The 26,707-nt window shown below is 49.2% G+C and overlaps 1 protein-coding gene across 9 annotated transcripts in view; it reads right to left on the bottom strand.

Annotated features, from left to right (window-relative positions):
* LOC134948811 (H(+)/Cl(-) exchange transporter 5-like) overlaps window positions 1-26,707 on the bottom strand; it is a 389,251-nt gene that overhangs the window by 155,902 nt on the left and 206,642 nt on the right. For all 9 annotated transcript variants that reach the window (XM_063937054.1, XM_063937053.1, XM_063937050.1 and 6 more), the window contains one exon: window positions 16,949-17,071. In XM_063937054.1, coding sequence (XP_063793124.1) covers window positions 16,949-17,071 — 123 coding nt within the window. The remainder of the gene's footprint in view (window positions 1-16,948; window positions 17,072-26,707) is intronic.

Genomic DNA, 26,707 nt, shown 5'->3' with positions numbered 1-26,707 from the left:
AAGTATGAGAAAATTGTAACTCCTCGCTTCCGAAGGAGTACCATCATCTCCGCTATCACCTTGGTAAATATTCTCGGTGCCGTGGACAGGCCAAACGGCAACGTCTGGAACTGGTAATGACAGTCTTGTACCACGAACCTGAGGTACTCCTGATGAGGGGGATAAATGGGGACATGCAAGTAAGCATCCTTGATGTCCAGAGATACCATAAATCCCCCTCTTCCAGGCTTGCAATGACCGCTCTGAGCGATTCCATTTTGAACTTGAATCTCGAGATAGATGTTCAGGGATTTTAAATTCGGAATGGGTCTTACCGAACCGTCCGGTTTCGGTACGACAAACAAAGTGGAATAGTAACCCCTTCCCTGTTGAAGGAGGGGAACCTTTACGATCACCTGCTGGAGGTATAGCTTGTGAATTGCCGCCAGTACTACCTCTCTTTCCATGGGGGAAGCAGGCAAGGCCGATTTTAGGTAACTCTGAGGGGGCGCCACCTCGAATTCCAGCTTGTATCCCTAAGATACAATTTGTATAACCCAAGGATCCACCCGTGAGCGAACCCACTGGTTGCTGAAATGTCGGAGACGCGCCCCCACCGCTCCTGGCTCCGCCTGTGGAGCCCCAGCGTCATGCTGTGGAATTAGTGGAAGCCGGGAAGAACTTTTGTTCCTGGGAACTGGCTGCGCGGTGGAGCCTTTTCCCTCTACCCCTGCCTCTGGCAAGAAAGGATGCACCTCTGACTTTCTTGTTCTTTTGTGAACGAAAGGACTGCATTTGGTAATACGGTGCTTTCTTAGGCTGTGGAGGTACATAAGGCAAGAAATTGGACTTCCCAGCTGTAGCTGTGGAAACTATGTCCGAGAGGCCGTCCCCAAACAATTCCTCACCCTTAAAAGGTAAAACCTCCATGTGTTTTTTAGAGTCGCCATTGCCGAGTCCGTAAGACCCTTCTGGCAGAGATGAACATTGCATTTACCCTGGAGCCCAGCATGCAAATGTCCCTCTGGGCATCCCGCATATGTAGGACCGTGTCCTTGATATGTGCCAGCGTCAGCAAAACAGAGTCCCTGTCCAGGGTATCTAACTCCTCAGACAGAGTATCTGTCCATGCCGCTACGGCACTACACATCATGCCGAAGCAATGGCTGGCCTCAGCAGTGTACCAGAATACGAGTAAACCGACTTCAGGATAGCTTCCTGCTTTCTATCTGCAGGATCCTTAAGGGAGGCCGTATCCTGAGACGGTAGGGCCACCCTTTTAGACAAGCGCGTCAACGCCTTGTCAACCCTAGGCGAGGATTCCCAGCGTAACCTGTCCGTTGGCGGGAAGGGATACGCCATCAATAATCATTTGGAAATCACTTGCTTCCTATCCGGGGCATCCCACGCCTTTTCACACAATTCATTCAACTCATGTGACGGGGGAAAAGTCACTTCTCTCTTTTTCTCCCCATACATATAAATCCTTTGGTCAGAAATGTGTAATATTTCCTTCATTGCCACGATCATGTAGCGGATAGCCTTAGTCATTTTAGGCTGCAATTTTTTCTCATCGTCGGCGACACTGAAATCAGAGTCCGTGTCGACATCTGTGTCAACTAACTGGGATATTGGGCTCTTTTGAGACCCTGACGGCCTCTGCGCTGTGGGAGCAGGCATGGGTGGAGAGACTGACTGTCCCAAGGCAACAGCTGTATCAAGTCTGTTATGTAAGGAGTTTACATTATCATTCAACACCTTCCACATATCCATCCAATCCTGTGTCGGCACCGTCGGGGGCGACACCACATCTGCTTGCACTTGCTCTGCCTCCACGTATCCTTCCTCCTCAAACATGTCGACACAGGCGTACCGACACACCGCGCACACACAGGGAATGCTCAGTTGAGGACAGGACCCCACAAGGGCTTTTGGGGAGACAGAGAGAGAGTATGCCAGCACTGACCCCAGCGCTATATAACCCAGGAATTACACAGTACTTTAGTGTTTACCCGGTAGCTGCTGTTTTTATATCTATATATCTGCGCCTAAATTTATGTGCCCCCCCCCCCCCCTCTTTTTTATCCACTATTGCACCTGTATACAGCAGGGGAGAGCCTGGGGAGCGTCCTTCCAGCGGAGCTGTGAAGAGGAAATGGCGCTGGTGTGCTGAGGAAGAAGGCCCCGCCCCCTCAGCGGCGGGCTTCTGTCCCGCGTTTCTTGTGTAAAAATGGCGGGGGCTCGCACATATATACAGTGCCTGACTGTATATATGTGTCCTTTTGCCATCAGGTATCTAAATTGCTGCCCAGGGTGCCCCCCCCCCCCCCCCCCTGCGCCCTGCAAACTACAGTGACCGGAGTGTGCAGGTGTGCTGTGGGAGCAATGGCGCACAGCTGCAGTGCTGTGCACTACCTGTAGTGAAGACAGGAGTCTTCTGCCGCCGATTTCGATGTCTTCTTGCTTCTGCTGCTTCTGTACTTCTGGCTCTGCGAGGGGGACGGCGGCGCGGCTCTGGGAACGGACGATCAAGGTTAGGGTCCTGTGTTCGATCCCTCTGGAGCTAATGGTGTCCAGTAGCCTAAGAAGCGCAACCTAGCTACAGTTAGTAGGTTTGCTTCTCTCCCCTCAGTCCCACGTAGCAGAGAGTCTGTTGCCAGCAGAAGCTCTCTGAAAATAAAAAACCTAATAAAATACTTTCTTTACTAGTAAGCTCAGGAGAGCCCACTAGGAGCACCCAGCTCTGGCCGGGCACAGATTCTAACTGAGGTCTGGAGGAGGGGCATAGAGGGAGGAGCCAGTGCACACCAGATAGTACCTAATCTTTCTTTTAGAGTGCCCAGTCTCCTGCGGAGCCCGTCTATTCCCCATGGTCCTTACGGAGTTCCCAGCATCCACTAGGACGTTAGAGAAATGATAATCTCATTGTCGGTTCCAATTGTGATTTTGGAAGGTTTATGATCCAATCAGGAGATCATCTAAGTACGGGATTATGTTGACTCCTTTCTTGCGAAGGAGAGCCACCATCTCCGCCATCACCTTGGTGAATACTCTCGGTGCTGTGGAGAGCCCGAATGGCAATGTCTGGAACTGGTAGTGGCAGTCCTGAACCGCAAACATCAGGTATGCTTGATGTGGAGGGTAAATGAGAACATGCAAATACGCATCCTTGATGTCCACAGACACCAGAAATTCCTTTTACTCCAAGCTGGATATCACCGCTCCCAGGGACTCCATCTTGAATTTGAATCTTTTTATATAAAGGTTCGTAATCGGTCTGACCGAGCCGTCCGGCTTCGGAACTACAAATAGGCTTGAATAAAAACCTTGTTCCTGTTGTTGTGCAGGAACTAAGGAAATTACACCGTCTTGACGTAATTTCTGTATTGCGTTTAGTACTTTTGATCTGTCCGAAGCAGAAACTGGTAAGGCTGATTTGAAAAATCGGCATGGGGGAAGGTCTTGAAATTACAGCTTGTACCCTTGGGATACTATCTGTAATATCCAAGGATCCAGATCTGAGTGAACCCAGACCTGGCTGAAGAACAGCAGACGCGCCCCCACCCGATCGCACTCCCACAGGGGAGCCCCAGCGTCATGCTGTAATTTTAGCAGAAGTAGCTGTGGACTTCTGCTCCTGCGAGCCTGATGGTGTGGCAGGTTTCCTACCTCTTCCCCGCCCTCTCCATGCGAAGAAGGGGGTACCTTTTGCTTTTTTGTACTTGTTGGGCTGAAAGTACTGCATCGTATGAGAATGATACCCTTTCCTAGGTGGAGCAGCTACAGAAGGCAAAAATGCTGACTTGCCTGATGTAGTTGTTGAAATCATGGCGTCCAGCTGGTCTCCAAAGAGGGCCTCCCCATTGTAAGGGAGCGCCTCAATATTCTTCTTTGATTCCGCATTAGCATTCCATTGGCGGATCCAAAGTGCCCTGCGGGCCGAAATTGCCATAGCCGAGGATCTTGAACCCAGCAAACCATTATCCTTCATGGCTTCAACTAAGTAACCTGCCGCATCCTTGATATGGCCGAGTGTTAGGACCAACTCATCCTTGTCAACTGTGTCTATATTCACTAACAAGTTGTCTGACCATTTTTCCACAGCGTTACCCACCCACGCACAAACAATGGTGGGCCTGAGCAACGTTCCATTAGCCGTATAGATGGACTTTAAGGTAGCCTCTAATTTACGGTCAGCAGGATCCTTTAATGACGCTGACCCTGGGGCAGGCAAAGTGATTTTTTTTGACAGCCTGGAAACTGAGGAGTCTACCATTGGAGGTGATTCCCATTTGTGCCTGTCCTCCTCTGGGAAAGGATACGCTACACGTATCCTTTGAGGAATGGTACATTTTTCTGGGGCAGACCAGGATTCCTCAAAGAATGCATTCAGATCCTATGAAGGAGGAAAGGTCACTATCTGTTTTTAATTCAATTTGAAATAATCCTTTTCCTCAGGGACAGGAGTTGTCTCAGCAAACTCCAACACCTCTTTAATAGCGACTATCATACATTGAATGCTTTTAGCAAGTTTGGGGTCAACCCATCTTAAATACCCAGCGTCGACCTCATTGTTGGAATCTGTGTCTGTGTCCCCTTGCATTATCTGGGCCAGAGACCTTTTCTGGGAACTGGATGGGACCCGAGTAGATGATATGGAGGGATCAGCAAACAGTGCATCCACCACAGACTGCCTCCAATATTTAGTCTGTTGTTCAGACTCAGAGAATTTTTGTGCAAGCATGGATATATTACTCTGCAACTTTCACACCCACTCTGGCTCCTTCTGAGAGGGAAGAGCCACCATATTACCCTCTTGTGCATCTAAATGGGTTCCTCCAGGGAAGAACCCCCCCCCCCCCCCCGATGTCTGACATGTTACACGCATGTACCCCCACACACACACACACACACACATACCCCTCCCTATCACACAGTAGAGCTATCTGGGACAGAGCTACACTGATGTCTGTCAGAGAAACACAGAGGGATTTGCCAGCAGACACACTGCGCCCTATATGAATGTGCAAAACACAATTACAGCGCATATACCAATATTAGGACCGCAGACCTAATAACTATGAACACTCCTTTACCCCTCTATAACACCCTGGTACTTGTATCAGCCGTGTCTTGAGGAGAAATCAGCGTCTGGATCCACACAGTGGCACTCTGCAGGAGAAAATGGCACCCAGTGAGTGAACTAGTGTCTCTGAGGAGAAGCTCCGCCCCCTTGCAACGGCGCGATTCTGACTCAGAAATGGGGAATATTTATACTGGCCCTGGGGGCAGCACAACTGCAGGGACCGAGGATGTGCCCTAAGTTTGCCAGTGAGAGAAAGGTATAACATGCCGCTCAGAGCGCGCACCTCCCCCCGTGCGCTTTGCACCCATTGCCGAGATACATGGCACACAGCTTCCCTCCGCTGCGCTGGTACCTGAATGCCGCCAAAGATGACTGGAGGACGTCTCTCTGCAGGCCTCCGATAGATATACTCACCAGCCTTATGTCTTCTGGCTCTGTTAGGGGGTGGCGGCAGTGCTGTGGGAGTGAACGCTGGCCAGGCAAGGGCTGTGTTCAGTACCCTTCAGAAGCTAATGGTGTCCTGTCAGCGGAAGCAGAAACATTAACTAACTGAGAAGTTGGTTCCTACTTCCCCCCCTAAGTCCCACGAAGCAGGGAAGCTCTTGCCAGCAGCTTCCCTGTAAAATAAAAAATCTAACCAAGTATTTTCCAGCAAAGCTCTGTAGAGCGCCACTAGTGTGCATCCAGTCTTCCGGGCACATTTTCTAAACTGAGGTCTGGAGGAGGGGCATAGAGGGAGGAGCCAGTTCACACTGTTGAAAAGTCTTAAAGTGCAGAAGGCTCCTGCGGAACAGTCTATACCCCATGGTACTAAAGTGGACCCCAGCATCCTCTAGGACGTAAGAGAAAAAAACCTGTTACTTCAGTCTTAATTCATCCCCTCATATATTTTATTTGTCAACTCTAGATTTATTGTACAAATTAGATGATTATTGGCAAATATATTCTATTTAAAAATAAGAATTTACTTACCGATAATTCTATTTCTCATAGTCCGTAGTGGATGCTGGGGACTCCGAAAGGACCATGGGGAATAGCGGCTCCGCAGGAGACTGGGCACAAAAGTAAAAAGCTTTAGGACTACCTGGTGTGCACTGGCTCCTCCCCCTATGACCCTCCTCCAAGCCTCAGTTAGGATACTGTGCCCGGACGAGCGTACACAATAAGGAAGGATTTTGAATCCCGGGTAAGACTCTTACCAGCCACACCAATCACACCGTACAACTTGTGATCTGAACCCAGTTAACAGCATGATAACAGAAGGAGCCTCTGAAAAGATGGCTCACAACAACAATAACCCGATTTTTGTAACAATAACTATGTACAAGTAATGCAGACAATCCGCACTTGGGATGGGCGCCCAGCATCCACTACGGACTATGAGAAATAGAATTATCGGTAAGTAAATTCTTATTTTCTCTAACGTCCTAGTGGATGCTGGGGACTCCGAAAGGACCATGGGGATTATACCAAAGCTCCCAAACGGGCGGGAGAGTGCGGATGACTCTGCAGCACCGAATGAGAGAACTCCAGGTCCTCCTCAGCCAGGGTATCAAATTTGTAGAATTTAGCAAACGTGTTTGCCCCTGACCAAGTAGCTGCTCGGCAAAGTTGTAAAGCCGAGACCCCTCGGGCAGCCGCCCAAGATGAGCCCACTTTCCTTGTGGAATGGGCTTTTACAGATTTTGGCTGTGGCAGGCCTGCCACAGAATGTGCAAGCTGAATTGTACTACAAATCCAACGAGCAATAGTCTGCTTAGAAGCAGGAGCACCCAGCTTGTTGGGTCCATACAGGATAAACAGCGAGTCAGATTTTCTGACTCCAGCCGTCCTGGAAACATATATTTTCAGGGCCCTGACTACGTCCAGTAACTTGGAATCCTCCAAGTCCCTAGTAGCCGCAGGCACCACAATAGGCCGGTTTAAGTGAAATGCTGAAACCACCTTAGTAAGAAATTGAGGACGAGTCCTCAATTCTGCCCTGTCCGTATGAAAAATTAGGTAAGGGCTTTTATAGGATAAAGCCGCCAATTCTGAAACACGCCTGGCTGAAGCCAGGGCTAACAGCATTACCACTTTCCATGTGAGATATTTTAAGTCCACAGTGGTGAGTGGTTCAAACCAATGTGATTTTAGGAACCCCAAAACTACATTGAGATCCCAAGGTGCCACTGGAGGCACAAAAGGAGGCTGTATATGCAGTACTCCCTTGACGAACGTCTGAACTTCAGGAACAGAAGCTAGTTCTTTTTGGAAGAATATTGACAGGGACGAAATTTGAACCTTAATGGACCCTAATTTTAGGCCCATAGACAGTCCTGTATGCAGGAAATGCAGGAATCGACCCAGTTGAAATTCCTCTGTAGGGGCCTTCCTGGCCTCGCACCACGCAACATATTTTCGCCAAATACGGTGATAATGTTGTACGGTCACATCCTTCCTGGCTTTGATCAGGGTAGGGATGACTTCATCCGGAATGCCTTTTTCCTTCAGGATCCGGCGTTCAACCGCCATGCCGTCAAACGCAGCCGCGGTAAGTCTTGGAACAGACATGGTCCCTGCTGGAGCAGGTCCTTTCTTAGAGGTAGAGGCCACGGGTCTTCCGTGAGCATCTCTTGAATTTCCGGGTACCAAGTCCTTTTTGGCCAATCCGGAGCCACGAGTATAGTCTTTACTCCTCTCCTTCTTATGATTCTCAGTACTTTTGGTATGAGAGGAAGAGGAGGGAACAAATACACTGACTGGTACACCCACGGTGTTACCAGAGCGTCCACAGCTATTGCCTGAGGGTCCCTTGACCTGGCGCAATATCTGTCCAGTTTTTTGTTGAGGCGGGACGCCATCATGTCCACCTTTGGTTTTTCCCAACGGTTCACAATCATGTGGAAGACTTCTGGGTGAAGTCCCCACTCCCCCGGGTGAAGATCGTGTCTGCTGAGGAAGTCTGCTTCCCAGTTGTCCACTCCCGGAATGAACACTGCTGACAGTGCTATCACATGATTTTCCGCCCAGCGAAGAATCCTCGTCACTTCCGTCATTGCCCTCCTGCTTCTCGTGCCGCCCTGTCTGTTTACGTGGGCGACTGCCGTGATGTTGTCCGACTGGATCAACACCGGCTGACCCTGAAGCAGAGGTCTTGCCTGACTTAGGGCATTGTAAATGGCCCTGAGTTCCAGGATATTTATGTGAAGTGACGTTTCCATGCTTGACCACAAGCCCTGGAAATTTCTTCCCTGTGTGACTGCTCCCCAGCCCCTCAGGCTGGCATCCGTGGTCACCAGGACCCAATCCTGAATGCCGAATCTGCGGCCCTCTAGGAGATGAGCACTCTGTAACCACCACAGGAGAGACTCCCTTGTCCTTGGAGACAGGGTTATCCGCTGATGCATTTGAAGATGCGATCCGGACCATTTGTCCAGCAGATCCCACTGAAAAGTTCTTGCGTGGAATCTGCCGAATGGAATCGCTTCGTAAGAAGCCACCATCTTTCCCAGGACCCTTGTGCATTGATGTACTGACACTTGGCCTGGTCTTAGGAGGTACCCGACTAGGTCGGATAACTCCCTGGCTTTCTCTTCCGGGAGAAACACCTTTTTCTGTACTGTGTCCAGAATCATTCCTAGGAACAGCAGACGTGTCGTCGGAATCAGCTGCGATTTTGGAATATTTAGAATCCATCCGTGCTGTCGTAGTACTACTTGAGATAGTGCTACTCCGACCTCTAACTGTTCTCTGGACCTTGCCCTTATCAGGAGATCGTCCAAGTAAGGGATAATTAAGACGCCTTTTCTTCGAAGAAGAATCATCATTTCGGCCATTACCTTGGTAAAGACCCGGGGTGCCGTGGACAATCCAAACGGCAGCGTCTGAAACTGATAGTGACAGTTCTGTACCACAAACCTGAGGTACCCTTGGTGAGAAGGGCAAATTGGGACATGGAGGTAAGCATCCTTGATGTCCAGAGACACCATATAGTCCCCTTCTTCCAGGTTCGCTATCACTGCTCTGAGCGACTCCATCTTGAACTTGAACCTTTTTATGTAAGTGTTCAAGGATTTCAGATTTAAAATGGGTCTCACCGAGCCGTCCGGCTTCGGTACCACAAACAGCGTGGAATAATACCCCTTTCCCTGTTGTAGGAGGGGTACCTTGATTATCACTTGCTGGGAATACAGCTTGTGAATGGCTTCCAATACCGCCTCCCTGTCGGGGGGAGACGTTGGTAAAGCAGACTTCAGGAACCGGCGAGGGGGAGACGTCTCAAATTCCAATTTGTACCCCTGAGATACTACCTGCAGGATCCAGGGGTCCACTTGCGAGTGAGCCCACTGCGCGCTGAAATTCTTGAGACGGGCCCCCACCGTGCCTGAGTCCGCTTGTAAGGCCCCAGCGTCATGCTGAGGACTTGGCAGAAGCGGGGGAGGGCTTCTGTTCGTGGGAAGAGGCTGTCTGCTGCAGTCTTTTTCCCCTTCCTCTGCCCCGGGGCAGATATGAGTGGCCTTTTGCCCGCTTACCCTTATGGGGACGAAAGGACTGAGCCTGAAAAGACGGTATCTTTTTCTGCTGTGAGGTGACTTGGGGTAAAAAGGTGGATTTCCCAGCCGTTGCCGTGGCCACCAGGTCCGAAAGACCGACCCCAAATAACTCCTCCCCTTTATACGGCAATACTTCCATATGCCGTTTGGAATCCGCATCACCTGACCACTGTCGCGTCCATAACCCTCTTCTGGCAGAAATGGACATCGCACTTACTCTTGATGCCAGAGTGCAAATATCCCTCTGTGCATCACGCATATATAGAAATGCATCCTTTAAATGCTCTATAGTCAATAATATATTGTCCCTGTCCAGGGTATCAATATTTTCAGTCAGGGAATCCGACCAAGCCACCCCAGCACTGCACATCCAGGCTGAGGCGATTGCTGGTCGCAGTATAATACCAGTATGTGTGTATATACTTTTTAGGATATTTTCCAGCTTCCTATCAGCTGGTTCCTTGAGGGCGGCCGTATCAGGAGACGGTAACGCCACTTGTTTTGATAAGCGTGTGAGCGCCTTATCCACTCTAGGGGGTGTTTCCCAACGCGCCCTAACCTCTGGCGGGAAGGGGTATAATGCCAATAATTTTTTAGAAATTAGCAGTTTTTTATCGGGGGGAAACCCACGCTTCATCACACACCTCATTTAATTCATCTGATTCAGGAAAAACTACGGGTAGTTTTTTCACACCCCACATAATACCCTTTTTTGTGGTACTTGTAGTATCAGAAATGTTCAAAACCTCCTTCATTGCCGTGATCATGTAACGTGTGGCCCTACTGGAAAATACGTTTGTTTCCTCACCGTCGACACTGGAGTCAGTGTCCGTGTCAGTGTCTGTATCGACCTGAGGTAACGGGCGTTTTATAGCCCCTGACGGTGATTGAGACGCCTGTACAGGTATTAACTGATTTGCCGGCTGTCTCATGTCGTCAACAGTCTTTTGTAAAGTGCCGACACTATCACGTAATTCTTTCCATAAGACCATCCAGTCAGGTGTCGACTCCCTAGGGGGTGACATCACTAACACAGGCAATTGCTCCGCCTCCACACCATTTTCCTCCTCATACATGTCGACACAGCGTACCGACACACAGCACACACACAGGGAATGCTCTGATAGAGGACAGGACCCCACTAGCCCTTTGGGGAGACAGAGGGAGAGTTTGCCAGCACACACCAGAGCGCTATATATATATACCTTATATAAGTGTTTTTCCCTAATATAGCTGCTGTATATATTAATATGCCAATTTAGTGCCCCCCCTCTCTTGTTTTACCCTGTTTCTGTAGTGCAGGACTGCAGGGGAGAGTCAGGGAGCCTTCCTCCAACGGAGCTGTGAGGAAAAAATGGCGCCAGTGTGCTGAGGAGATAGGCTCCGCCCCCTTCACGGCGGCCTTTCTCCCGCTTTTTAATGGAAAAATTGGCAGGGGTTAAATGCATCCATATAGCCCAGGGGCTATATGTGATGTATTTTTTGCCAAAAAAAGGTTTTTTATTGCGTCTCAGGGCGCCCCCCCCAGCGCCCTGCACCCTCAGTGACCGGAGTGTGAAGTGTGCTGAGAGCAATGGCGCACAGCTGCGGTGCTGTGCGCTACCTTATTGAAGACAGGACGTCTTCTGCCGCCGATTTTCCGGACCTCTTCACTCTTCTGGCTCTGTAAGGGGGCCGGCGGCCCGGCTCCGGGACCCATCCATGGCTGGGCCTGTGATCGTCCCTCTGGAGCTAATGTCCAGTAGCCTAAGAAGCCCAATCCACTCTGCACGCAGGTGAGTTCGCTTCTTCTCCCCTTAGTCCCTCGGTGCAGTGAGCCTGTTGCCAGCAGGTCTCACTGAAAATAAAAAACCTACTTTAAACTTTTACACTAAGCAGCTCAGGAGAGCCCCTTAGCCTGCACCCGTCTCGTTCGGGCACAAAAATCTAACTGAGGCTTGGAGGAGGGTCATAGGGGGAGGAGCCAGTGCACACCAGGTAGTCCTAAAGCTTTTTACTTTTGTGCCCAGTCTCCTGCGGAGCCGCTATTCCCCATGGTCCTTTCGGAGTCCCCAGCATCCACTAGGACGTTAGAGAAATAGGATTTTAATACCTACCGGTAAATCCTTTTCTCCTAGTCCGTAGAGGATGCTGGGGACTCCAAAAGGACCATGGGGTATAGACGGATCCGCAGGAGACATGAGCACACTAAAAAGACTTTTACTGGGTGTGAACTAGCTCCTCCCTCTATTCCCCTCCCCCAGACCGGAGTTATAGGAACTGTGCCCAGGAGAGACGGACATTTCGAGGAAAGGATTTTTGTTAAACTAGCTGAATACAACTGATACACAAACCTTGTGTAACCGAAAAAAAACCAGTATCAATACAACTGCAAGGAACAGTCCGCACTGGAATGGGCGCCCAGCATCCTCTACGGACTAGGAGAAAAGGATTTACCGGTAGGTATTAAAATCCTATTTTCTCTTACGTCCTAGAGGATGCTGGGGACTCCAAAAGGACCATGGGGTCTATACCAAAGCTTCAGACCGGGCGGGAGAGTGCGGACGACTCTGCGGCACCGATTGAGCAAACATAAGGTCCTCATCAGCCAGGGTATCAAACTTGTAGAACTTAGCAAGTGTTTGAACACGACCATGTAGCTGCTCAACAAAGTTGAAGAGCCGAGACCCCTCAGGCAGCAGCCCAAGATGAGCCCACATCCTGGTAGAATGGGCCTTTACTGACTTCGGCAACGGTAGCCCAGTTGAAAAATGAGCGTGCTGAATCGTATTACAAATCCAGCGTGCAATAGTCTGCTTAGAAGCAGGATTTCCAAACTTGTTGGAAGCATACAGGACAAACAGAGCCTCTGTTTTTCTAGTAAGAGCCGTTCTGGCGACATAAATTTTCAAAACTCTTACAACAAGAGATTTTGGGACTGCCACAGCATTCGTAGCCACAGGTACCACAATAGGTTGATTTATGTGAAACGAAGAAACCACCTTCGGCAGAAATTGTTGACGAGTCCGCAATTCCGCTCTATCCACATGAAAAATCAAATATGGGCTCTTGCGAGACAAAGCCGCCAATTTAAAGCCGAAATCTGCACCTTGATGGAACCCAATTTCAGGCCTGCATCCACGCCTGCCTGCAAAAAATGGAGGAAACGACCAAAGTGAAACTCCTCTGCAGGAGCTGCTTTGGTTTCACACCACGACACATACCTTCTCCAAATAGGGTGATAATGTTTCACCGTGACCTCCTTCCTAGCCTTATGGAGAGTGGGGATGACCTCCCCGGGAATACCCTTCCGGGCTAGGATCTGGCGTTCAACTTCCACGCCGTCAAACGCAGCCGCGGTAAGTCCAGGAACACGCAGGGCCCCTGCTGTAACAGGTCCTCTCTTAGAGGAAGCGGCCAGGGATCTTCCACTAGTAATTCCTGAAGATCCGGATACCAAGCCCTCCGAGGCCAATCTGGAGCGACGAGTATAGCCTGAACCCTTGTTCGTCTTATGATCCTCAACACCTTTGGAATGAGAGGAAGTGGAGGGAACACATACACTGACTGAAACACCCATGGAGTTACCAGGGCGTCCACCGCACAGGCTTTGGGGTCCCTCGACCTGGAACAATACCTCGGAAGCTTTTTGTTGAGGAGAGACGCCATCATGTCTATCAGAGGAATTCCCCAACGCCTTGTCACTTCTGCAAATACCTCTTGATGAAGAGCCCACTCTCCTGGACGGAGATCGTGTCTGCTGAGGGAGTCTGCTTCCCAGTTGTCCACGCCAGAGAGGAAGACTGCTGACAGAGCGCTCACGTGCTGTTCCGCCCAGTGGAGAATTCTTGTGGCTTCCGCCATTGCCGCCCTGCTCCTTGTTCCGCCTTGGCGGTTTACGTACGCCACCGCCATTATGTTGTCCGACTGGATCAGGACAGGGAAACCCTGAAGAAGGTTCTTCGCTTGCAGGAGGCCGTTGTAAATGGCTCTTAACTCGAGAACATTTATGTGGAGACAAGATTCCTGGCTTGACCATTTTCCCTGGAAACTTCTTCCTTGCGTGACTGCGCCCCCGCCTCGGAGACTTGCATCTGTGGTCAGCAGGACCCAGTCCTGGATTCCGAATCGGCATCCCTCTAGAAGGTGAGAGCCGTGCAGCCACCACAAGAGAGAAATCCTGGCCCTGGAAGATAGACTTATTTTCCGGTGCATGTGCAGGTGAGACCCGGACCATTTGTTCAGCAAATCCCACTGAAACACCCGAGCATGCCAAACGGAATGGCTTCGTAAGCCGCAACCATCTTCCCTAGCACTCAACTCCTGAAAATCCAGTTTGTACCCTTGGGACACTATGTCTAAAACCCAAGGATCCAGGACCGATTGAAACCAGACCTGACTGAAGAATCGGAGACTGCCCCCCACCGGCACGGACTCTCGCAGGGGAGCCCCAGCGTCATGCGGTGGACTTGGTAGAGGCGGGGGAGGACTTTTGGTCCTGGGCGCCTGACACTGCAGGCGACCTCTTTCACCTTCCTCTAACCTTTGAAGCGAGGGGACGAACCCCTTCCTCTTTTGTATTTATTAGGCCGAAAGGACTGCATCTGCTGATGGGGCACCTTTTTCTGTTGTGTGGGAACATAAGGAAGAAAAGATGACTTACCCGCAGTAGCGGTAGACACCATGTCAGCAAGGCCGTCACCAAACAAGACACTACTTTTAAAGGGGAGAGCTTCCATATTTTTCTTGGAGTCGGCATCAGCATTCCATTGATGAGTCCACAGCGCCCTCCTGGCCGAGACCGCCATGGCATTGGCTCTTGATCCCAAGAGGCCAACATCCCTCACCACATCCTTTAGGTAATCTGCAGCGTCCTTGATATAACCAAGAGTCAAAAGAATGTTATCCTTATCAATGGTATCCATATCAGAAGCCAAATTATCAGCCCACTTAGCAATAGCACTACTCACCCATACAGACGCCACAGCAGGTCTGAGCAATGCACCAGTATTACCGAAAATGGCCTTCAATGTCGTCTCCAGCTTGCGATACGCCGGATCCTTGAGAGCAGCCGTGTCAGGGGACGGAAGTACCACCTTCTTGCACAATTGGGATAGAGCCTTCTCCACATTGGGAGACGACTCCCATTTCTCCCTGTCGTCAGAGGGGAAAGGATATGCCATAAAAATTCTCTTGGGAATCTGCCACCTTTTGTCAGGCGACTCCCAAGCCTTTTCACAAAGAGCGTTCAGTTCATGAGAGGAGGGAAACTTCACCTCAGGCTTTTTCCCTTTATATAAGCAAACCCTTGTGTGTGGAACAGCAGGTTCGTCAGATATATGTAAAACATCTTTAACAGCCACAATCATGTACTGAATACTCCTAACTACCCTTGGATGTAAAGTAGCCTCATTGAAATCGACATCGGACTCAGAGTCTGTCGGTAGCTGTATCTGCCATCTGGGTAAATGAACGTTTTTGTGACTCTGAGGTGGTCTGTACCTGAGACAAAGCGTCCTCCATGGATTTCCTCCATGTTTGTGTCTGAGAATCAGATTTATCCAGCCTCTTAGACAATAAAGCCACATTTGCATTCAGTGTACTCAACATATTCACCCAATCAGCAGTCAGCTGTGCCGACAGAGTCATTCCCAAATCCTTTTCTGCGCCCCCAGTAACTTCCTCCGGGGAGGAACCTTCAGCCATGTCGACACGTAGTACCGACACACCCACACTCACACCGGCCAAAAACAAGGGGACAAGCCCACAGGGAAGCCTTCAGAGAGAAACACAGAGGGAGTATGCCAGCTCACACCCCAGCGCCCATATACTATAAAGCAATAATATATGATGTTAGCGCTGCCACATAACAATAAAAAGCACCAAATTTTATGTGCCCCCCCCCGTTTTGCTCCCTTGTTACTTGGAAGGAGTTTGGAGGTCTGGGCCAGCGTCTCTGCAGCGGCTGTGGAGAGAGAAAATGGCGCTGGTGAGCTGTGCGGCTAAGCCCCGCCCCTTCCCGGCTCGCAGTAGTCCCGCTCAAATTTGAATTTTTTATACTGGCAGGGGTTTGTACACGGTGCCCGGGCACCGAATATGCCTTTTGCCAGGTAGATTGACCCTCAGTAACTGCTGCCCAGGGCTCTCCCCCCCAGCGCCCTGCACCCTGCAAGAGCCGTTGGTGTGTGGGAGCATGGAGCGCAGCGCGACCGCTGCGTGTTACCTCCGTTACTGAAGTCTTCTGCCGTCGCTGAAGTCTTCTTTTCATCTAATACTCACCCTGCTTCTTTCTTCTGGCTTCTGTGAGGGGGGTGACGGCGCGGGGACGGGAACAAGCAGCTAGGCGAACCAAGTGATCGAACCCTCTGGAGCTAATGGTGTCCAGTAGCCTAAGAACAGAGCCCTTAACTAAGAAGAAGTAGGTCTGACTTCTCTCCCCTCAGTCTCACGATGCAGGGAGCCTGTAGCCAGCAGGTCTCCCTGAAAATAAAAAAGCCTAACATAAGTCTTTTCCAGAGAAACTCAGGAGAGCTCCCCTAGTGCGTGTCCAGTCACTCCTGGGCACAGAATCTAACTGAGGTCTGGGGGAGGGGCATAGAGGGAGGAGCCAGTTCATACCCAGTAAAAGTCTTTTTAGTGTGCCCATGTCTCCTGCGGATCCGTCTATACCCCATGGTCCTTTTGGAGTCCCCAGCATCCTCTAGGACGGAAGAGAAAAGTTTGTTTTTAATTTTTTTGAATAAGTAATGCATTTTGATAGGTATATATAAAAAAAAAAACCTGAAAATAAAACTATTAGATAAAAAAAAAAAAAAGGGGAAGAAGAAAATCCACTTTCACAGGTGATTGGCTCAGGTAGTACTGACTTCCAGACTCTTTGAAAACAATGGAGCATACAAATTAATTCTTGGTGATGTCCATGAAGTGTTGTCAGAACACCAACACCATCAATTTTTCTCAGGAATGTGCGCAATGGAAAATCATGACTTGACATCAGCAAGAACTTATTTTCCACCTCAGGGCTAGTTTTACCCAGTCACTGTAATGTACCCATACTTCAATGGAGTGAAAAAAGAATGTAACCAATGTAAAGAATGAAAAAAGCTTAGATTGTTTTAGCATGGCTATTAAATGGAACTTATTTAAAAGCAATTATGGAAATTACTGATAGAGACTTGAGGCAAACAATTAATTTTTATCTGCCAACTTATGGCGATTAATAGTGCTATGGATCAATTTAAATAAAGATGTAGAATATTCTCCCTTACAGAGAAAGTTATGCAACTCATTTAAAATTGTGAAACAAAAGATAATCATCTATTATGAGCTCCTTATAAACTTAAAAATATAAAACACATTTTCTACATACCTCAGGGATACCAGAGCCACAGGCGTATGGGGCAAAGTTGCGGACTAACAAGACGGCAAGGAGGGAGAAAAGAAGAGCCCATAGAACATACATGATGTAATTCAGTATATAGGGAAGCGCACCCTGCAAAACACAAAGAAATGTCTTGAGACAAAGACGTCCTTAAAACGACTCAGTCAGTTTCATATGAAATCAGATGGGTGTCTCTAAACATCAAATCATTATTTTCCTACATGACAGTGTTAAAAACGGAGGGAAAATGTTGCAATTATATTTTAGATCCTCCTTTCCCTATATAATTAACAAACGTAGAGGTCATCTTAATTATTACAATGTTAGATCAGTTTTCTACCTCCCATTTTAACAACTGGGACACTGCCTACAGGTAAAGGAGTAAGTAAAGGAAAAATCAAAAGGAATAGTGGCAGTCAAAATCAGGATTCCATAGAATTCCTGAATGCAGTCCTGCTCAGCAAAAAGGTGCATACTGAATGTGCTTATTCTCAGCTGTTTACACTGCTGATGCATTAGCTGGATACCATGGAATTGAACAATATCCTGCTCAGCAAATGATTACTGAGCACGTGCTATTCACACAGGATGAACATCAACCTTATACTGCATGTAATACATGCTGACACCCTAGTGTGGATCAAGTAATATAACAATTAACTTTTAAAATACAGTACTGTAAATTAAGATGTAATACTATGAAGACAGGTATATTTTAAAGGTATTAGTCCTATTAACATTTTGTTTTCTATTTAAACACCCTAGAGCAGTGGTTTCCAAACTTTTTTGAGTCACGGCGCTCTAGGATATCAGAATTTTTTTCACGGCACCCCTAGGCCAAAAATTTCTTATTGAGAAAATAAGATTTTACTTACCGATAAATCTATTTCTCGTAGTCAGTAGTGGATGCTGGGACTCCGTAAGGACCATGGGGAACAGCGGCTCCGCAGGAGACAGGGCACAAGAATAAAAGCTTTAGGATCAGGTGGTGTGCACTGGCTCCTCCCCCCATGACCCTCCTCCAAGCCTCAGTGAGGATACTGTGCCCGGACGAGCGTACATAATAAGGAAGGATATTGAATCCCGGGTAAGACTCATACCAGCCACACCAATCACACCGTACAACTTGTGATCTGAACCCAGTTAACAGTATGATAACAACGAAGGAGCCTCTGAAAAGATGGCTCACAACAACAATAACCCGATTTAGTTAACAATAACTATGTACAAGTATTGCAGACAATCCGCACTTGGGATGGGCGCCCAGCATCCACTACGGACTACGAGAAATAGATTTATCGGTAAGTAAAATCTTATTTTCTCTGACGTCCTAGTGGATGCTGGGACTCCGTAAGGACCATGGGGATTATACCAAAGCTCCCAAACGGGCGGGAGAGTGCGGATGACTCTGCAGCACCGAATGAGAGAACTCCAGGTCCTCCTCAGCCAGGGTATCAAATTTGTAGAATTTAGCAAACGTGTTTGCCCCTGACCAAGTAGCTGCTCGGCAAAGTTGTAAAGCCGAGACCCCTCGGGCAGCCGCCCAAGATGAGCCCACTTTCCTTGTGGAATGGGCTTTCACAGATTTTGGCTGTGGCAGGCCTGCCACAGAATGTGCAAGCTGAATTGTACTACAAATCCAACGAGCAATAGTCTGCTTAGAAGCAGGAGCACCCAGCTTGTTTGGTGCATACAGGATAAACAGCGAGTCAGACTTTCTGACTCCCGCCGTCCTGGAAACATATATTTTCAGGGCCCTGACAACGTCAAGTAATTTGGAGTCCTCCAAGTCCCTAGTAGCCGCAGGCACCACAATAGGTTGGTTCATGTGAAAAGCAGAAACCACCTTAGGAAGAAATTGAGGACGAGTCCTCAATTCTGCCCTGTCAGAATGAAAAATTAAGTAAGGGCTTTTATATGATAAAGCCGCCAATTCTGACACACGCCTGGCTGAAGCCAGGGCTAACAGCATCGTCACCTTCCATGTGAGATATTTTAAGTCCACAGTGGTGAGTGGTTCAAACCAATGTGACTTAAGGAACCTCAAAACAACATTGAGATCCCAAGGTGCCACTGGAGGCACAAAAGGAGGTTGTATATGCAGTACCCCTTTTACAAATGTCTGAACTTCAGGTACTGAAGCCAGTTCTTTCTGGAAGAAAATCGACAGGGCCGAAATTTGAACCTTAATGGACCCTAATTTTAGGCCCATAGACAGTCCTGTTTGCAGGAAATGGAGGAAACGACCCAGTTGAAATTCCTCTGTAGGGGCCTTCTTGGCCTCACACCACGCAACATATTTTCGCCAAATGCGGTGATAATGTTTTGCGGTTACATCCTTCCTGGCTTTGACCAGGGTAGGGATGACTTCATCTGGAATGCCTTTTTCCTTCAGGATCCGGCGTTCAACCGCCATGCCGTCAAACGCAGCCGCGGTAAGTCTTGGAACAGACAAGGCCCCTGTTGGAGCAGGTCCTTTCTTAGAGGTAGAGGCCACGGGTCTTCCGTGAGCATCTCTTGAAGTTCCGGGTACCAAGTCCTTCTTGGCCAATCCGGAACCACGAGTATCATTCTTACTCCTCTCCTTCTTATGATTCTCAGTACTTTTAGTATGAGAGGCAGAGGAGGGAACACATACACTGACTGGTACACCCACGGTGTCACCAGAGCGTCAACCGCTATTGCCTGAGGGTCCCTTGACCTGGCGCAATATCTGTCTAGTTTTTGTTTAGACGTGACGCCATCATGTCCACCTTTGGTTTTTCCCAACGGTTTACAATCAGGTGGAAGACTTCTGGGTGAAGTCCCCACTCTCCTGGGTGAAGGTCGTGTCTGCTGAGGAAGTCTGCTTCCCAGTTGTCCACTCCCGGAATGAACACTGCTGACAGAGCTATCACATGATTTTCCGCCCAGCGAAGAATCCTTGCAGCTTCTGCCATTGCCCTCCTGCTTCTCGTGCCGCCCTGTCTGTTTACGTGGGCGACTGACATGATGTTGTCCGATTGGATCAATACCGCCTGACCCTGAAGCAGGGGTTTCGCTTGACTTAGGGCATTGTAAATGGCCCTTAGTTCCAGAATGTTTATATGAAGAGATGTTTCCATGCTTGACCACAAGCCCTGGAAATTTTTTCCCTGTGTGACTGCCCCCCAGCCTCTCAGGCTGGCGTCCGTGGTCACCAGGACCCAATCCTGAATGCCAAATCTGCGGCCCTCTAGTAGATGAGCACTCTGCAGCCACCACAGAAGAGACACCCTTGTCCTTGTCGACAGGGTTATCCGCTGATGCATCTGAAGATGCGATCCGGACCATTTGTCCAGTAGATCCCACTGAAACGTTCTTGCATGGAATCTTCCGAATGGAATCGCTTCGTAAGAAGCCACCATTTTTCCCAGGACCCTCGTGCACTGATGCACTGACACCTGGCCTGGTTTTAGGAGGTTCCTGACTAGCTCGGATAACTCCCTGGCCTTCTCCTCCGGGAGAAACACCTTTTTCTGGACTGTGTCCAGAATCATTCCTAGGAACAGTAGACGTGTCGTTGGAATCAGCTGCGATTTTGGAATATTTAGGATCCACCCGTGCTGACGTAACACTACCTGAGATAGTGCTACTCCGACTTCTAACTGTTCCCTGGACCTTGCCCTTATCAGGAGATCGTCCAAGTAAGGGATAATTAAGATGCCTTTTCTTCGAAGAAGAATCACCATTTCGGCCATTACCTTGGTAAAGACCCGAGGTGCCGTGGACAACCCAAACGGCAGCGTCTGAAACTGATAATGACAGTTTTGTACTACAAACCTGAGGTACCTTTGGTGAGACGGGTAGATTGGGACGTGGAGATAAGCATCCTTGATGTCCAGAGACACCATATAGTCCCCTTCTTCCAGGTTTGCTATCACCGCTCTGAGTGATTCCATCTTGAATTTGAACCTCTTTATGTAAGTGTTCAGGGATTTTAGATTTAAAATTGGTCTCACCGAGCCGTCCGGCTTCGGTACCACAAACAGCGTGGAATAATACCCCTTTCCCTGTTGTAGGAGGGGTACCTTGATTATCACCTGCTGGGAATACAGCTTGTGAATGGCTTCCAAAACTGCCTCCCTGTCGGAGGGAGACTTTGGTAGAGCAGACTTCAGGAACCGGCGAGGGGGAAACGCCTCGAATTCCAGTTTGTACCCCTGCGATACCACCTGTAGAATCCAGGGGTCCACTTGCGAGTGAGCCCACTGCGCGTTGAAATTCTTGAGACGGGCCCCCACCATGTCTGAGTCTGCTTGTAAAGCCCCAGCGTCATGCTGAAGACTTGGCAGAAGCAGGGGAGGGCTTCTGCTCCTGGGAAGCGGCTGCATGGTGCAGTCTTTTTCCCCTTCCTCTGCCCCGGGGCAGGAAGGAATGGCCTTTAGCTCGCTTGTACTTATGGGAACGAAAGGACTGAGTTTGAAAAGACGGTGTCTTTTTCTGCTGATGTGAAGTGACCTGGGGTAAAAAGGTGGATTTTCCAGCCGTTGCCGTGGCCACCAGGTCCGATAGACCAGCCCCAAATAACTCCTCCCCTTTATACGGCAAAACTTCCATATGTTGTTTGGAATCCGCATCGCCTGACCACTGTCGCGTCCATAACGCTCTTCTGGCAGAAATGGACATAGCACTTACTCTTGATGCCAGGGTGCAAATATCCCTCTGTGCATCACGCATATATAGTAATGCATCCTTCAAATGCTCTATAGTTAACAGTATATTGTCCCTATCCAGGGTATCAATATTTTCAGTCAGGGAATCCGACCACGCGACGCCAGCACTGCACATCAAGGCTGAAGCGATTGCTGGTCGCAGTATAACACCAGTATGTGTGTATATACTTTTAAGAATATTTTCCAGCCTTCTATCTGCTGGTTCTTTGAGGGTGGCCGTATCAGGAGACGGTAACGCTACTTGTTTAGATAAACGTGTGAGCGCCTTATCTACCCTAGGGGGTGTTTCCCAACGTGTCCTAACCTCTAACGGGAAAGGATATAGTGCCAATAATTTTTTAGAAATTAGCAGTTTTTTGTCGGGGGAAACCCACGCTTTATCACACACCTCATTTAACTCATCTGACTCAGGGAAAACTATTGGTAGTTTTTTCACACCCCACATAATACCCTTCTTTGTGGTACTTGTAGTGTCAGAAATGTTCAATGCTTCCTTCATTGCCGTGATCATGTAACGTGTGGCCCTACTGGACATTACGTTTGTCTCCTCACCGTCGACACTAGACTCAGTATCTGTGTCTGGATCTGTGTCGACCCACTGAGGTAACGGGCGTTTTAGGGCCCCTGACGGTGTCTGAGACGCCTGGACAGGCACTAATTGATTTGCCGGCTGTCTCATGTCATCAACCGTTCTTTGCAAAGTGCTGACATTATCACTTAATTCTTTAAATACGATCATCCAGTCAGGTATCGACTCCCTAGGGGGTGACATCACTAACCCAGGCAATTGCTCCGCCTCCACATCATTTTCCTCCTCATACATGTCGACACACACGTACCGACACACAGCACACACACCGGGAATGCTCTGATAGAGGACAGGACCCCACAAGCCCTTTGGAGAGACAGAGGGAGAGTCTGCCAGCACACACCAAGCGCTATATATATATATATATACAGGGATAACCTTATATAAGTGTTATTCCCTTATAGCTGCTGTTTATATAGTTTTTAGCTGCCAATAGTGCCCCCCCTTCTCTTTTTTACCCTGATTCAGTAGCAAGTCTGCAGGGGAGAGTCAGGGAGCCGTCCTTCCAGCGGAGCTGTGAGGGAAAATGGCGCTTGTGTGCTGAGGAGATAGGCTCCGCCCCTTCACGACGTCCTTATCTCCCGCTTTTTCTGTAAAAAATGGCAGGGGTTAAAACACATCCATATAGCCCCAGAGCTATATGTGATGTATTCTTTAGCCAATCTAAGGTATATCATGTTATATTGCGTCTCAGGGCGCTCCCCCCCAGCGCCCTGCACCCTCAGTGACCGGAGTGTGAAGTGTGCTGACAGCAATGGCGCACAGCTGCGGTGCTGTGCGCTACCTTAGTCTGAAGACAGGATCGTCTTCTGCCGCCGATTTCACCGGACCTCTTCGCTCTTCTGGCTCTGTAAGGGGGCCGGCGGCGCGGCTCCGGGACCCATCCAGGCTGAACCTGTGATCGTCCCTCTGGAGCTAATGTCCAGTAGCCTAAGAAACCCGATCCACTCTGCACGCAGGTGAGTCCGTTTCTTCTCCCCTTAGTCCCACGATGCAGTGAGCCTGTTGCCAGCAGGACTCACTGAAAATATGCTTTTATTCTAAGCAGCTCAGGAGAGCCACCTAGCCTGCACCCTTCTCGTTCGGGCACAAAAATCTAACTGAGGCTTGGAGGAGGGTCATGGGGGGAGGAGCCAGTGCACACCACCTGATCCTAAAGCTTTTATTCTTGTGCCCTGTCTCCTGCGGAGCCGCTGTTCCCCATGGTCCTTACGGAGTCCCAGCATCCACTAGGACGTCAGAGAAAATAAGTTTTACTTACCGGTAAATCTATTTCTCGTAGTCAGTAGTGGATGCTGCGGACTCCGTAAGGACCATGGGGAATAGACGGGCTCCGCAGGAGACAGGGCACTCTAAAGAAAGAATTAGGATACTGGTGTGCACTGGCTCCTCCCTCTATGTCCCTCCTCCAGACCTCAGTTAAGGAAACTGTGCCCGGAAGAGCTGACAGTACAAGAAAAGGATTTTGGAATCCAGGGTAAGACTCATACCAGCCACACCAATCACACCGTATAACTCGTGATAAACATACCCAGTTAACAGTATGAACAACAACAGAGCATCAGATAACCCTGATGCAACCATAACATAACCCTTATTTAAGCAATAACTATATACAAGTATTGCAGAAGAAGTCCGCACTTGGGATGGGCGCCCAGCATCCACTACGGACTACGAGAAATAGATTTACCGGTAAGTAAATTCTTATTTTCTCTAACGTCCTAGTGGATGCTGGGGACTCCGTAAGGACCATGGGGATTATACCAAAGCTCCCAAACGGGCGGGAGAGTGCAGATGACTCTGCAGCACCGAATGAGCAAACACAAGGTCCTCCTCAGCCAGGGTATCAAACTTGTAGAACTTTGCAAAAGTGTTTGAACCTGACCAAGTAGCCGCTCGGCAAAGCTGTAATGCCGAGACCCCTCGGGCAGCCGCCCAAGAAGAGCCCACCTTCCTTGTGGAGTGGGCTTTTACTGATTTTGGAAGCGGCAATCCAGCCGCAGAATGAGCCTGCTGAATCGTGTTACAGATCCAGCGAGCAATAGTTTGCTTTGAAGCAGGAGCACCCAGCTTGTTGGATGCATACAGGATAAACAGCGACTCAGTTTTCCTGACTCTAGCCGTTCTGGCTACATAAACCTTCAAAGCCCTGACTACATCTAGTAACTCGGAATCCTCCAAGTCACGAGTAGCCACAGGCACCACAATAGGTTGGTTCATATGAAAAGATGACACCACTTTTGGCAGAAATTGCGGACGAGTCCGCAATTCTGCCCTGTCCATATGGAAAACCAGATAGGGGCTTTTATGTGACAAAGCCGCCAATTCTGACACACGCCTAGCCGAAGCCAAGGCTAATAGCATGACCACCTTCCACGTGAGATATTTTAACTCCACGGTTTTAAGTGGCTCAAACCAGTGTGATTTCAGGAAACTCAACACTACGTTAAGATCCCAAGGTGCCACTGGAGGCACAAACGGGGGCTGAATATGCAGCACTCCCTTTACAAACGTCTGAACTTCAGGAAGAGAAGCCAGTTCTTTTTGAAAGAAAATGGATAGGGCCGAAATCTGGACCTTAATGGACCCCAATTTTAGGCCCAAAGTCACTCCCGACTGTAGGAAGTGAAGGAAACGGCCCAGCTGGAATTCCTCTGTAGGAGCATTCCTGGCCTCACACCAAGCAACATATTTTCTCCATATACGGTGATAATGTTTAGCCATCACGTCCTTCCTAGCCTTTATCAGCGTAGGAATAACCTCATCCGGAATGCCTTTTTCTGCTAGGATCCGGCGTTCAAACGCCATGCCGTCAAACGCAGCCGCGGTAAGTCTTGGAACAGACAGGGCCCCTGTTGCAACAGATCCTGTCTTAGAGGCAGAGGCCATGGGTCCTCTGTGAGCATTTCTTGCAGCTCTTGATACCAAGTCCTTCTTGGCCAATCCGGAACAATGAGTATTGTTCTCACTCCTCTTTTTCTTATGATTCTCAGCACCTTGGGTATGAGAGGAAGAGGAGGAAACACATAAACCGACTGGAACACCCACAGTGTCACTAGTGCGTCTACAGCTATCGCCTGAGGGTCTCTTGACCTGGCGCAATACCTCTGTAGTTTTTTGTTGAGGCGGGATGCCATCATGTCCACCTGTGGCAGTTCCCATCGCCTTGTAATCTGCGTGAAGACGTCCTGATGAAGTCCCCACTCTCCCGGGTGGAGGTCGTGCCTGCTGAGGAAGTCTGCTTCCCAGTTGTCCACTCCCGGAATGAACACTGCTGACAGTGCTCGTACGTGATTCTCCGCCCATCGAAGAATTCTGCTGGCTTCCGCCATCGCCACCCTGCTCCTTGTGCCGCCTTGGCGGTTTACATGAGCCACTGCGGTGATGTTGTCTGATTGAATCAGCACCGATTGGTTGTGAAGCAGGGTCTCCGCTTGACTTAGGGCGTTGTATATGGCCCTTAGTTCCAGGATATTGATGTGAAGGCAAGTCTCCTGACTTGACCACAGACCCTGGAAATTTCTTCCCTGTGTGACTGCCCCCCACCCTCGGAGGCTTGCATCCGTGGTCACCAGGACCCAGTCCTGAATGCCGAATCTGCGGCCCTCAAGAAGGTGAGCACTCTGCAGCCACCATAGAAGAGACACCCTGGCCCTGGGGGATAGGGTGATCAGCCGATGCATCTGTAGATGCGATCCGGACCACTTGTCCAACAGATCCCATTGAAAGGTCCTCGCATGGAACCTGCCGAAGGGAATGGCCTCGTATGACGCCACCATCTTTCCCAGGACTCGCGTGCAGTGATGCACCGACACCTGTTTTGGTTTTAAGAGGTCTCTGACCAGTGTCATGAGTTCCTGAACCTTCTCCGTCGGGAGAAAAACCTTCTTCTGGTCTGTGTCCAGAATCATGCCCAGGAAGGGCAGACGCGTCGTAGGAATCAGCTACGACTTTGGAATATTCAGAATCCAGCAGTGCTGTTGTAACACTTCCCGAGAGCGTGCTACGCTGATCAGCAACTGCTCTCTGGACCTCGCCTTTATGAGGAGATCGTCCAAATATGGGATAATTGTGACTCCTTGCTTTCGCAGGAGCACCATCATTTCTGCCATTACCTTGACAAATATTCTCGGTGCCGTGGACAGACCAAACGGCAACGTCTGGAATTGGTAATGACAATCCTGTACCACAAATCTGAGGTACTCCTGATGAGGTGGATAAATGGGGACATGAAGGTAAGCATCCTTTATGTCCAGAGACACCATAAAATCCCCCTCCTCCAGGCTTGCGATGACCGCTCTGAGCGATTCCATCTTGAACTTGAACCTTTTAAGGTATATGTTCAGGGATTTTAAATTCAATATGGGTCTGACCGAACCGTCCGGTTTCGGTACCACAAACAATGTCGAATAGTAACCCCTTCCCTGTTGAGGGAGGGGAACCTTTACCACCACCTGCTGGAGA

This window comes from Pseudophryne corroboree, chromosome 8, assembly GCF_028390025.1.
Source record: "Pseudophryne corroboree isolate aPseCor3 chromosome 8, aPseCor3.hap2, whole genome shotgun sequence".
Lineage (NCBI taxonomy): Eukaryota > Metazoa > Chordata > Amphibia > Anura > Myobatrachidae > Pseudophryne > Pseudophryne corroboree.
The sequence above is the reverse complement of the archived record's forward strand: the minus strand, read 5'-3'. Positions and strand labels throughout refer to the sequence as shown.